The following is a 14,533-nucleotide window of genomic DNA, read 5'->3' on the forward strand; positions in this document are numbered from 1 at the left end:
CCATCTCAAGGTTTTGTCCTTGGAGCACCTCTGGGAATGGGAAAGGCAAGTGGACCCCGCATTCCAAGGACAGGTGCAGGGGTGGGGAGCCTCTGAGCGTCCAGGTCCCGGTCACGGGTCAAGTCATGGTCACGTCTTTTCCATGACCTTCCCCAACACTGGTTTATACACGGCCCACTCTAGTCAGTTTGGGGGAGGGGGATTTTTTTTTTTTTTTTACTGGTTTTGGGTTTTGTTTTTACAATTCAACAGTCTTTAGTTTTATACACAGTCTTGCACAACCATCACCAAAATCACTTTTAGAATGGTTTCATCCCTCCCTGCCCCCACAAGGAGCACTGTCCCCATCAGCAGACGCTCTCCATTTCCTCCTCCCCAACATCTCCAGCCCGAGGCAACCACTAACCCACTTTCTCTCTCTGCAGCGGTGCCCATTCTGGACATTCCCTATAAATGGAACCAGACAACATGTAATCTTTTGTGACTCGCCTCTTCTGCTTAACATTTTCGAGATGCGTCCGTGTGGTGACAGGTGTTAGTGCTTCTTTTTATTACTGAATGACGTTCCATTTGACAGATTTCACGCATTTCATGTAGCCATTCATCAGCTGATAGTCATTCGGGTTGTTTCCACCTCTGTTATGAATAATGCTGCTGTGAACATCCAAGCCCAAGTTTGCGCGTGGACATATGTTCTCCTCACTCTGGGGTGTATACGGAGGCGTGGACCGCGGAGCCATTTGGTGATTCCTTGCTTAAACGTTGGAGGGACGGCCACACTCTTCCGCGGCAGCTACGCTATGTTACATTCCCACCAACAGATGCGAGGGTTCTGACGTCTCCACGCCCTCACCAGCACTTGTTGGTCAGGCTGACACAAAAGGAACCATCAGAGTCTCCTCGCCGTAAACCTGGAGGGGTGTGGGTAGGGCTGCCTTCCACCCCGAGGGATGGACGGAACAACGTCCCCGGGGCCAACGATGTAGTGTCTGCATCAAAACCTTCAATATTTTGTGCTAGCGACTTCCCTAAAAGCTGATTTTCTTTCCCAATCTATGAGTAATTCACACCATTAAGCCACCAAAATTAAGTCACAGAATGTCCAAGTGCTTATTTCCACCCCAACTCCAATGTGGAGTTATGAAATCAGTTGAATGTATGATTAAAACCAAGAGAGGGGAGCCTGGGTGGCTCAGTCGGTTAAGCGTCCGACTCTTGGTTTTGGCTCAGGTCCTGACCTCTGGCTTTGTGAGTTCGAGCCCCGCATTGGGCCTGCTGCTCGGGATTCTCTCTCTCCCCCTCTCTCTCTTCCCCTCACCACAGAGGAAAAGGTAACTACGTGAAGGGATGGATGCGTTCATTAACTTGATTGAGGCAACCATTTCACAATGTACATGGTGTATAAGTCATCACATTGTACGCTTACAACACACACACTTTTATTCGTCAATTATATGTCAGTAAAGCTGGAAACAGAAAGAAAAGCAAAACCTTCTTTGGGCATCCCAGATGTGAACGACACATGGTCCAGAGTAGAAGCTCCTCGGAAAACAGATGACAGGTTGCCTGGGATGTGGGGACAGGGTGAAGCCTGGATTACCAAGGGCACAAGGAAAATCCTGGAGTTATTAGAGTGAGATGATATGGTTCCCCAGACTTAGGCTAAAACCCATCAAATTGCACATTTAAATACGTACAGCTCATACTGCATCACTTAGACCTCAATAAACGTATACGGTCTCAGAGGGGAAAAAAAACAGACTTAAAAATCTCACAGATCTCTTTTCAAACAAGACGGGTCACCTGCCCTTGAGGTACTTCCCAATCTTGACACGCTGGCAACAGCCTGCTTGAAGTGAGTGCTATCTGAGGACAGCCCAAAGTACCACACAAAACATCCGGTTGGCTCATGTTCTGATCAGCAATTTAAAACATTTGGAACGCATAAGCCTAGTGCCTCATCAAAACGTCCTCGGTTAGCCATAATTTCTCACAGTGTTCTCAATTATTTTCTAGTCAAGATTCGATATAAGAAATGGCGATGTGAAACACATGTGAATATTCTTTTTTGCAACAATAAGAAAATGAAACAAGAGACAAAGGAAAGAAGAAGGAAATCTGTGGTAGACAGAATAATGGTCCCGCAAAGACGTCCGCGTCCTAAACCCTAGAACCAGTGAACACGGCACCTGACGTAGCGGAAGAGGAATTAAGGTGGCAAGTGGCATTAAGATTGTTAATCAGCTGACCTTAAAACAGGGAGACGATTTGGATTATCCAGTAATCCAATTACCACCGGGGAAACCCAATGCAATCCCAAGAGCCCTTAAAAGCCGAGGAGGGGGGACAGAGGGTGATGTGACAGCATGATGCATTGCTGTTGCCTTTGAAGACAGAATGTGGCCTGGAGCCAAGGAATGTGGCACCCTCTGAACCTCCCGGCTCTTCCCTAGGGCTGCCAGAAGGAACAGAACTGGGTCCACACCTTGATTTTGCCCCGGTAAGACCCACTCAGACTTCTGACCTCCAGAACTGGAAGATCATAGACTTGTGTTTTCAGCCACTAAAGTTGTGGTAATTTATTACAACAGCAATAGAAAACGCCTACAAAGTCCTCCGGGGGAGGGTAAAACAGCACTGGCTTCATTGATTCACATTCTCTTAACAAATACTGCAAACTTCCCACCGGCGAAGAATTGTGTTGGCAACAGGGTACACACACGTGAAATGAAATGTGTGCCTGGTGCCCTTGAACGTGTAGCAGACAAAAAGGGCAGATCCTGGAGAAAGAGCGGTGAGGGCGGGACCCGCAATGGGGCAAAGAATTAGGGATTTTCAGTCCTCTTTGGCCAAGAACCCTGCGAGACCTGCTCGACTCTTCCATCCACAAACTGCCATATTTTGCGGCCCAGACTTGGGTGAGGGCTTTCTTCCTCGCTTCTCCGCTCTCTCGGTGAAAGGGAAGGTACTTCTCTCACGGGCGTGTTGGGTCAGGCTTCCAACCCTTTCCTCCGATTATAAATGTGCAGAGCATTCGCGAGCCTCAGCCAAAGCTATAAACTTCAACCGGCCACAAGAGTGTGCACGTGAGGTGACTGCAATTTTTTCCTGCCAAACCAGAATTAGCCGGTATAGGAATGAACGAGCGTGGAGATTTGAAATTGCACCGATTGGAAGAAAGCCCGAGTTAGGTTCGGGCACCTCCAAACGTACCCTTTTTAAAGCCACACGGACTGAGGCCTGGAGCTCGGAGCTCCACGACACGCTCACCTGGCCTGGCAGCGAGCGGCAGAGGAGCCCGGGCGCCGGGCGCCGAGCGCACGGAGCCGGCCGGAGAGCCGAGCCGCAGCCCCCGGCATCTCCATCCAGGATGCTGGGCGACATTGCAACAAATCTCTACGCCCAGCCGCTCAGGGGGCTCCGAGGAAAACTGCAAGTTCGCGGATCCGGGCCGGGAGCCGAGTGAGGCCGCAGCCCCGCGGGCTGCGGGCGGTGAGTGTCCCGAGGCCGCGCCGCACCGGGGGCACCCTGGACTGCGGGGGACCGCTGCACCCCGGGGACCTCGGCGAGGCGCGGCGCAGGCCCGGGGCCGGGCCGGGAAGGCTGCCGGGGGGGGGGGGGGGGGGGTCGCGGGCAGGGCTGCTCCGAGGCGCGGGGTCGCGAGCTGCGGGCGAGGCCACCGCGGGGCGGGCGGGGGACCGCGGACCCGGGCGGAGCGCGGGGACGCGCGCCTCGCTCCCCGCGGCGGCCAGGGCCCCGCGCGCGTCCGGCAGGGCGCACGGGGCCCCCTGCACTCCGGCCCGGCCCCGCTCCCGCCTCCTCGAGGCCACCGTGGGACTCGAACCGGGCAGTGGCGGAGCGGAGAGGGGGACCGGGGGCTGCGGCCGGGGGACGTTCGGGGATGCGTCCCCGCGCGGGCGGCCGGGACTGCGCTCGGCCCGCTTCCCCGCGGAGCTGGCGGGTTCCGAGCCCGCCGCTGGACGCGGCTGCGCGGGATGGGGGTCTCGGGGCGCGGGGGGCGCGGGGCGAACGAGGAGCCCCCGAGCGGGGCGCGCAGGTGCTAGTCCCCCTCCGTGGGGAGGAAAGGGGGCTGGGGGAGACGGGGCGACGGGGCGAGGGGCCCGGCGCGGCCATCACCGGGCCAAACGCCGCCGAGGCCATTGGCGATGTTGAAGGAGCTGAACCCTGCTTACCAATTAACCCTTTTTCTTTCCGCGGAAAAGTTGATTCGGGTTAATTAGCAAGGGTGAGCGAGGATTATTGTCAAGGATTAGAAAGATTCCTTTTCGCCTTGTCTGACGTGTGTGTGTGTGTGTGTGTGTGTGTGTGTGTGGCAGGCAGAGAGACAGAGACAGAGACAGATGGTGGGGTGGATAAAACAGGTTTTGGAAACCCGCAGTCCTGGCTCCACTACCTGCTAGTTTGATCTCTAAGCTTCATCCTACCCCCCCCCCCCCCCGCCATCGACAAATAGGCTCAGTTTCCTCATCTGTGAAATGGGGACATTGATGCCAACCGGACAGGATCGGTGTGGAGAAGCCACCTAGCACAGCCCCTGGCCCATAAAAGGCATTTATATGTTTAGTTCTCCCCAGGAGAGCGCGAACCCACGCTGAAAGTTTCCATTTCTTCTGCGCCGCCCTCTCTGCCCTCGCCCAGCTCCCCAACCGTCTCAGCCCCAAACCTCTTCAGCCTGTTGGGCTCAAGTGCGCCCCCTAAAGGCCCAAGAGTTACTGTGCACACCAGGTCTAGAGGGCGAAGAATCCCTAAGAGCCCAATTGGAGGGGCACGCACCATCATGCTCTGTCCACCTTTCCGGAAGGTTGTAATTTCCGTTTTAACGGGGCGCTGTCCCCTTTGCTTGTCGCTTATACAGAACTCACTGCATGCTAACATCATCACAGAAGCCAAATTAAAAGCGAAAGACTTGCTTATAAAACTTACTCCCGTAACAGAGTTGTAGAAAATGGAATTGTTTTAATCTCTGATACAGTCCAGCTGGCTGTAAATTGTTTTCACCTCAACCTGTGAACACACATATATGTAGCTGGCCTCCATTTTCATAGCCTTCCCTACGTTTATGATTAATGCTTCACCATTTGTGAACTCACACTGGGGGCAAATGGAAGGTTGACTATTGGTCCCATATCTTCCCACTGCCTTCCTTCACCTTCTTCGTTTCAAGGCCCTCATGTTGTATGCTGACCTTCCAACAGGCCAGCCTAGAATGGGTTCCATCTTTCATGTTGATCCTTAGAGGAAGCCCCACACTCTATGCCTCCGTTTACCCCAGTGTGCCCCATGCATGTTGTTTTATGCATGTGTCAGGATGTGGACAAGGTGGGAGAGCTTGAAGGCCATGTGGTGTAGAAAGACGGGGAGCCTGGGAGACAGGGTGGTCCAGAACCTTCCCCAGTTCATTCTCCCTCTCTCCCTCTCTCCTTCTCTCTCTCTCTCTCTCTCTCTCTCTCTCTCTCACTGGCTGTAGACTAGGATTATAATACTCAAATGGTTATTTTGTATCTTATAATGATATAAATGCTTAAAGCAAACTTGGGGGTGCAGGGAAATAGAAATACGTTTTTCTGTTGTCTTTTGTTTGTTTTAGTTAACGTGGTTGGACAGTAGGTTAACTGTGATTAGTCAAAACAGGAATTACTAACGGAGAGATTAGGATATGAAACTCAGATGACTCTGTTGCGTGGTAATTCCTTTAGGGACCTCCTGAGGACTAAATAGGACTTCGTTTTAGCCCCTCACCCCCCACCAGTGCTCTCTATTTGACACTAACACCACATGCACCCTTACGTCTCTTGAATAAAACTTGGCAATTAAATGCTGCTCAGTGTCATTTATTTATGAACAAATAAACTGGAAATGTTGAGGCAGCTCAATGGCAACTGCATCTCTTAACCCATAAAATTAATAATTCAGTAAGACTCTAAAGTTCTTACCGTTGCTTAGGAAAATGCTTACTGTTTCAAGTCATGGGGTGAAAAACTACAACTCTTGTTGTATCATTATTTCAAGCTTTGTCGTAGATGCAAACGGACTTTCGGAAAATGCCAGGTTGTTTTGGCTTCCTGGACAGGGCTGAGCATTATCCCCCAGATTGAAAACGAGGGTGTTAGTCCTCATCTAGGCCAGTCGCACCCCTTGTCAGGCCACCTGATTCTTCTCTTTCTGGCCCCCTGAGATCCTGCATACAGGTAGCGGGGACAGAGGGAAGACAGCCACCCAACACCCCTTCTGATACCTTTGTAGGTTTATCTGCTGGGCCTTCTGCCAGGGCGGCTCTCTTCTGGCCTCTGAGCTTTGGGAAGCAAGGACTGCCTCATCACTTACCATCCTCTCGCTGCAGGGAGAGCAGGGTAGTGGCAGACTAGACTCCCCAGGGGAAGTGGCTCCTGAATCATCGGCTTTCTCTTTTACAGTCAGCCACTAATCTACAGCTGATCCCAGATAATGTTTATCATGGTTAGAAGATAGAGAGAGGGACTTTTATTTTGTTACCATAAAGTTAATATGTGTTTATTGTGATTTTTTTTTAACCAACGAGATAAATTAAAAGGAGGAAAATTACTTTAAGACCATCAGCCAAAGAACAACCTCCCTCCACATTTTTCTCTCACCATATCAAGGTTTGGCTCTTATAATTTAGGTGAATCTTGGAGGAACAGTAGAGGAACAGGAGGTTCGAAGGAGAGAAGTGGGTCCCCAAAAGTCAGATGAAGAGAAGGTCATGTCCTGAAGGTTGAGAGACTGTGCCAAGGTCAGGGAGGTGCTTTCTCAGGGCTGGAGCGCACAGGTCAAAGGTGGGGAGAGGGGAGCAGGGACCAGGGGACCAGGTGGCAGAAATCACATAGCAAGATAGCATTTTATCCCTCCCAGCTGTCTGCAAAACGGGGAGAAGAAAAAGGACCCAGGCAGAGAGGAATAACATGGGCAGGAAGTGTTGTGGTTGAGAACTGGATGGGTGTTTAAGACCTGGGATCACTTAAAAGATAAAAATAATAATGAGAACGGGATGTGAGGGAAAAGGAAAGTCAAGATGAGCCCCAGGACAGATCCATGAAGCTGTTCTTCCACTGGCATCCTTGGTTTCCCAACACCCACTTCTTCCCAAAAAATTCTTAGCCAGAACCAAAGCCCCAGTCTGGCGAGCAGCCAACTTTTCCTATAAAGGTCCAGAGAGTAAGTATTTTAAGTTTCATGGACCATAGAGCCTTTAAAAAAGGTAAAAACAACTCTTAGCTCTGGGGTGTAGAGAAGGAGACTGTGGGCAGTGTGTGGTCCACCACAACCTACTTCTCCGTCCCCACCACCCTGTCCACACCAGGACACTGCTGAGAGAGCCCCACAATTGAAGGGATTCCGTGTGTATTTAGGATTATCGTTCGTTCCTCCTTCGTCCGTTACAGCAGAACAGTTAGTAATATCCATGTGGTGTGGTTCATAATGATCATTATTTCCTTATTTTTTCTTCTGTTTTAAAACAGTTAATTGAGGGGCACGTGGCTGGCTCAGTAGGTAGAGCAAAGAGCGACTCTTTTTATCTTGGGTCATGAGTTTGAACCCCACGTTGGGTGTAGAGATTACCTAAATAAATAAATCTTTAAAAAAATAATAAAATAGGGGCGCCCGGGTGGCTCAGTCGGTTAAGCGTCCGACTTCGGCTCAGGTCATGATCTTGCGGTTTGTGAGTTCAAGCCCCGTGTCGGGCTCTGTGCTCACAGCTCAGAGCCTGGAGCCTGCTTCCGGTTCTGTGTCTCCCTCTCTCTCTGCCCCTCCCCTGTTCACATTCTGTCTCTTAATAATAAATAAACGTTAAAATTAAAAAAAATATATAGTAAATAAAATAATAAAATAATCAGTTGAAAATGAATCGATGTCTGTTTTTTTATTTTTTTAATTAATTAATTAATTAATTATTTAATTTACATCCAAGGTAGCATATAGTGCAACAATGATTTCAGGAGTAGATTCCTTAGTGCCCCTTACCCATTTGGCCCATCCCCCCTCCCGCAACCCCTCCAGGAACCCTGTTTGTTCTCTTACGTTTTGTCCCCCTCCCTGTTTTTCTATTTTTACTTCTCTTCCCTTATGTTCATCTGTTTTGTATCTTAAAGTCCTCATATGAGTGAAGTCATAGGATATTTGTCTTTCTCTGACTGACTGATTTCGCTTAGCATAATACCCTCTCGCTCCATCCACACAGTTGCGAATGGCAAGATTTCATTCTTTTTGATTGCCAAGTAATACTCCATTGTATCTGTATACCACATCTTCTTTATCCATTCATCCATCGATGGGCACTTGGGTTCTTTCCATGCTGTTTGGCTGTTGTCGATAGTGCTGCTATAAACATTGAGATGCATGTGTCCCTTCAAAACAGCACATTTGTATCCCTTGGATAAATGCCTAGTAGTGCAATTGCTGGGTCGTAGGGTAGTTCTAGTTTTATTTTTTTGAGGAACCCCCATCCTGCTTTCCGGAGTGGCTGCACCAGCTTGCATTCCCACCAGCAGTGCAAAAGAGATCCTCTTTCTCCGCATCCTTGCCAACATCCATCGTTGCCTGAATTGTTCATGTTAGCCATTCTGACAGGTGTGAGGTGGTATCTCATTGTGGTTTTGATTTGTATTTCCCTGATGTTGAGCATTTTTTCATGTGTTGGTTGGCCATCTGGATGTCTTCTTTGGAGAAGTGTCTATTCATGTCTTTTGCCCCTTTCTTCACTGGATTATTTGTTTTTTGGGTGTTGAGTTTGATAAGTTCTTTATAGATTTTGGATACTAACCCTTTATCTGATATGTCATTTGCAAATATCTTCTCCCATTCCTTTGGTTGCCTTTTAGTTTTGCTGATTGTTTCCTTCGCTGTGCAGAAGATTTTTATTTTGATGAGGTCCCAGTAGTTCATTTTTGCTTTTGTTTCCCTTGCCTCCGGAGACGTGTTGAGTAAGAAGTTGCTGTGGCCAAGATCGAAGAGGTTTTTGCCTGCTTTCTTCTTGAGCATTTTGACAGCTTCCTGTCTTACATTTAGGTCTTTCATCCATTTTGAGTTTATTTTTGTGTCTGGTGTAAGAAAGTGGTCCAGGTTCACTTTTCCTCATGCTGCTGTCCAGTTTTCCCAGCACCACTTGCTGAAGAGACTGTCTTTATTCCACTGGATATTCTTTCCTGCTTTGTCAAAGATTAGTTGTGGACCCATACATTTGTGGGTCCGTTTCTGGGTTCTCTATTCTGTTCCATTGATCTGAGTGTCTGCTTTTGTGCCAGTACCATACTGTCTTGATGATTACAGCTTTGTAATATATCTTCAAGTCCGGAATTGTGATGCCTCCAGCTTTGGTTTTCTTTTTCAAGATTGCTTTGGCTATTCGGGGTCTTTTCTGGTTCCATACAAATTTTAGGATTGTTTGTTCTAGCTCTGTGAAGAATGCTGGTGTTGTTTTGATAGGGATTGCATTGAATATATAGATTGCTTTGGGTAGTATCGACATTTTAACAATATTTGCTCTTCCGATCCAGGAGCATGGTCTTCTTCAATTTCTTTCATAAGCTGTCTATAGGTTTCAGTGTGTAGATTCTTCAACTCTTTGGTTAGGTTTATTCCTAGGTATTTTATGGGTTTTGGTGCAATCGTAAATGGGATAGATTCCTTGAATCTCTTTCTGTTGCTTTATTATTGGTGTATAAGAATGCAACCGATTTCTGTGCATTGATTTTACATCCTGCGACTTTGCTGAATTCCTAGATCAGTTCTAGCAGTTTTTTGGTGGAATCTTTTGGGTTTTCCATATAGAGTATCATGTCATCTGTGAAGAGCGGAAGTTTTACTTCCTCCTGGCCCATTTCGATGCCTTTTATTCCTTTGTGTGGTCTGATCGCTGAGGCTAAGACTTCCAATACCATGTTGAATTAACAGTGACGAGAGTGGACATCCCTGTTGTGTTCCTGACCTTAGAGGGAAAGCTCTCCGTTTTTCCCCATTGAGGATGATATTAACGTTGGGTCGTTCATATGTGGCTTTTATGATCTCGAGGTATGCTCCTTCTATCCCTGCTTTCTTGAGGGTTTTTATCAAGAAAGGATGCTGGTTTTGGTCAAATGTTTTCTCTGCATTTGAGAGGATCATGTGGTTCTTGTCCTTTCTCTGCATTTATTGAGAGGATCATGTGGTTCTTGTCCTTTCTTTTATTGATGTGATGAATTACATCACATGCAGATATTGAACCAGCCCTGCATCCCAGGCATAAATCCCACTTGGTTGTGGTGAATAATATTTTTAATGTATTGTTGGACCCGGTTGGCTAGTATCTAGTTGAGGATTTTTGCATCCATGTTCATCAGGGAAATTGGTCTGTAGTTCTCCTTTTTAGTGGGGTCTTTGTCTGGTTTTGGAATCAAGGTAATGCTGGCTTCATAGAATGAGTTTGGAAGTTTTCCTTCCATTTCTGTTTTTTTGGAACAGCATCAAAAGAATAGGTGTTAACTCTTCTTTAAATGTTCCAGGGGTAGAATTCCCCTGGAAGGCTATCCAGCCCTAGACTCTTGTTTTGGAGGAGATTTTTGATTACTAATTCTATTTCTTTGCTGGGAATCAATGTCTATTTTAAAGACATTATTTAAATTGAGTAAGACATTTCATGTATTGGCTGCAAATTTCACTTTCCAAAACAAAGGTTTTCATCTTGCACTCATGCACTTGCTATTTTACATTTGAAACAACATAAAATCTCCCAAGTAGGCATAGAGAGTGACAGAAGTGAAGAACTCAAGTTCCGGTTCCTCATCTCTACGATAACCGTGCTGTCAGTTCATCTCGACCGTCCTGCTGAAGGTGGTGACATGTGGCATCACAGCAGCTGCAGACCTTCTCTGTGCCACAGAGAGATCCAACAATTCCGAACTCATAGGAACTTACTCTCAAAGCAGATGTGCGTAACTGGGGCCACCTGCGTGTCAGGGCCAACCGTATAACCAGGGGTCCTCTGAAATAGCTCCCTTGGATGATACAGTGCCTACGAAAGGATAAGTAACAGCACCATGCTGATTTGAAGCTTACAGACAGAAAATTCAAATGTAATTGTTTGAAACTTTGACCAGCAAAAGATCTTTGAGGAGAGGAGTATTTTATCAGTGATGTCGTCTGGATTTGCAGGCACATAGTGATCATAAAAAGCAGACCAACTTTTAGTGGTTTGTTGTTTTAGAGTTCTCCCCTCATGACTCTCAATGATGCTCTAATTGCCAGCTTCCGGGGAGGTGCTTCCAGCGCTCTGTCCCTGGTGCTGCACTCCCGTGACTCTGCAGCGATGCCCTGCAGGGCTCAGCTCCCCCTTCCAGACTCCCTGACAGTCATTGCCACTTGTTGTAGGCAACCTGTCTCTTCCATTTTCCTGAACATTGATGCGCCTTCATAACCACCATCCTCTTCATTGTCAGCCGGTGAGCTAACTTCCTACTTCACCCAAGAATTAGACCATCAGGTGTTACTTCTCATACCACTACTGGGCATGTCATCTGCATATACCCTCTGCTTCTTCTGGTCTCAGGGGACGGACTGCTCCTCCTGGTCAAGACCAATTCTCCTGTCCCACCACCTCCACGATTACTGTCTCTGTCTGTCCTTCTTTCACTCTTTATCCTCAGTTCTCATACATGCCCTCAATGATCATCCTAAAAAATAAAGATGAAACCAGAGTCCTCACCAGACCTGGCATCACAGCCCCCCTCTAGTTCCATCCAACCCCCAGGTCTCTCCTCCAAACATCTTGAGATGTATCTATGCAGAGCATGAGTCATCATGTCCGTTTCCTGTACTAACTCAGCGTTCAGCTTTCTAGTTTCCCAGGGAATGCTGGAATAGGGGTAGGCGGAATGGGTAAAAACATGTGTCTTGTGTACAAGACCTGGGTATCACTGTTATTAGAAAGCTATGTCTCCCATTGTAGAAATAATAAATTGGCCTTCTAGTTTACCAGTCTCTCCTGAGTTGGGTTCACATGAGTTGGTCTCCTGAGGCTAATCCACTCTGGCTGTACCAAACAAATGGAACGCTTGGACATGCAAAATGAGAACCAGATGCTTTGCCAAGGGCCCTACCAAGGCAAAACTACCCCGAACGCCTGTTTAAGGCCAGATGTCTTCCTTCTGTGACATCTTTGTTGTCACTTGTCAGTCCCCATCTCAATAGTGGACACAAGGCATGGGCTTTAAGGTCAGGAATAGCTGAGTTTGATTCCTAGGTTCCGTGTAGCCAGACTTACTGGCCGTGAGAACTTGGGAAAGGCATTTCCCTTCTCTGAGTCTATTTCCATTTCTTTAAAAAGTGGATAATAACACTGATATAAAGGATGATGGTAAAGATGAAACAGGTTTCACAAAAGTGCTTGGCAGTAAAAAAGTAAGGAATGTTCCCAAATCTGCACAATGACAAGTTGAATCTGAAGGTCTGATAGGATGAGGCCACTTTGGTTGCAAAAGGGGAGGTAGAGCTGTCCAAGGAAGATAAAGATACTTTTGGTTTGATGTACAAGGAAATTATTTGTCATGTGTATTTCAGAAAATCTTGGAAAATGTATACAAGTCATGAAGATATTGGGTATGATTTTGAAGACGACCCCAAAGATAAGAAGACGCTTAAGCCCCACCCAAACATTGACAGTGGGTGGGCTTGGATGGTGGTTCTTTCCTCCTTCTTCGTGCACATCCTCATCATGGGCTCCCAGATGGCCCTGGGAGTCCTCAACGTGGAGTGGCTTGAAGAATTCCACCAGAGCCGCGGCCTGACTGCATGGGTCAGCTCCCTCAGCATGGGCATCACCTTGATTGTGGGTACGTTCGTGTGTGAACTCTTATAAAACTGAATAATATTATAAATTGACAGTTCTCCACTGTAAATATGTTTTTATACTGTTGAAACATTAGATACTAGATGTTAATGATGGCACTATTTTTTTTTTATGGTGGCAAAATATATATAACATCAAATTTACCGTTTTTAACCACCTTTAGGTAGGGGCACCTGGGTGGCTCAGTTGGTTAAGCGTCCAACTGTTGATCTCAGCTCAGGTCATGACCTCTCGGTTCGTGAGATTGAGCCCCACATCAGGCTCTGCGTGGATAGAGAGGAGCCTGCTTGGGATTCTGTAGCTCCCTCTCTCTCTGCCTCTCACCCCTCCTTTCAAAATAAATAAATAAACTTTAAAAAATGTTGTTTAGCCACTTTTAGGTATACGGTTCATTGCCATTGAGTACATTCATCAACACCATCCATCTCCAGAATCTTTTCATCATCCGAAACTGAAACTCTGTACCCGTGAAACAGTTAACTCCCCAGTCCCACCACCACTCTGTTTTCTGTCTCTATGACATGTAAGTTGAATCATACAGTATTTGTCATTTTGTCTGATATTACTATTTGAATATTATAAAAAGTTGGAGTGTCTTAAAAACTGATCATTTAAAAAATTTTGCTTCATTCAGGGCGCCTAGATGGCTCAGTCAGTTAAGCGTCCAATTTAGGCTCAGGTCATGATCTCACAACTGGTGAGTTCGAGCTCCGCATCGGGCTCTGTGCTGACAACTCAGAGCCTGGATCCTGCTTCAGATTCTGTCTCTGTCTTTCTCTGCCCCTCCCCCACTCGTGCACTGTCTCGCTCTCTAATACAAATAAACATTAAAAAATTTTGCCCCGAACTCTGTTTTCTTGACTGCTGTAATTCATTATACATCATTACAGATGTGATGATACTTAACTACTTTAATTCTTTAACACTTAATGAATATTTGTAAAAGAAAAAAAATTTAGAGAAAACACCATAAAATCAAGCAACAATCTTATTTCAGAGTTCCAATTATTTAATTTGAGATATCAATCCTATGCTGTTGAAAAATCTACTAAGCTCCTTTTAGAAAGGTTTCTGATCTAGCTAACAGGAAGGAATAATAATATATTTTCTAGTTAAACCTGAACGCACACCAATCTGTGAAAGCAATCCGTAGGCAGTTGGAGATACCAAGCTAGACAATTATCATAAATGTAACATGTTATTATGGCCCATGGGTTTCCTTTTGGGAACTAAACAATTTTTACTGTCAACTAATACTTAATAAGCATCTCTTCCCCTTGCCTTATCTTCCCCTTGCCTTATCTCTTGAAAGTAAAAGCCACACTTTTACATCAGATTTCTCCTTAGTTTCAAGTATTCACAATATATTTTATACTAGAAACATAAATGGCCTCAAATCTTTTTCTGGTTCTGTGAGAGTTTGGGTATGACAGGCATCTGTGTGTTTGATGGAAGCCTCCCTTTTCAGTGATCTCCACTGGTTGGTAATTAATCGCTTGAATCCGACTCAAAGATTTGTTGATCTTGGCTGGCATTCAGACAGTGTTATTGGATAATACAAACAACATTAATAATCATGGTAGTGCTAATAATGGAAAACAAGGACAAAGTGTTATTTCTCAAGATGTGTGTGGAGTAGGCATGTTTATCAAAGGGAATTAATACTAATCTTGC

The 14,533-nt window shown here is 46.5% G+C and overlaps 1 protein-coding gene across 1 annotated transcript in view; it reads left to right on the plus strand.

Moving 5' to 3' along the window:
* The first annotated feature begins 2,916 nt into the window (after positions 1 to 2,916).
* The window catches only part of SLC16A14 (solute carrier family 16 member 14), a 34,073-nt gene continuing 22,456 nt past the window's right edge, over positions 2,917 to 14,533 (plus strand). The window contains exons 1-2 of the mRNA XM_060624052.3: positions 2,917 to 3,492; positions 12,571 to 12,842. Of these exons, the coding sequence (XP_060480035.1) occupies positions 12,584 to 12,842 (259 nt within the window). The 5' untranslated portion in view covers positions 2,917 to 3,492; positions 12,571 to 12,583. The remainder of the gene's footprint in view (positions 3,493 to 12,570; positions 12,843 to 14,533) is intronic.

This window comes from Panthera onca, chromosome C1, assembly GCF_046562875.1.
Source record: "Panthera onca isolate mPanOnc1 chromosome C1, mPanOnc1 haplotype 2, whole genome shotgun sequence".
Classification (NCBI taxonomy): domain Eukaryota; kingdom Metazoa; phylum Chordata; class Mammalia; order Carnivora; family Felidae; genus Panthera; species Panthera onca.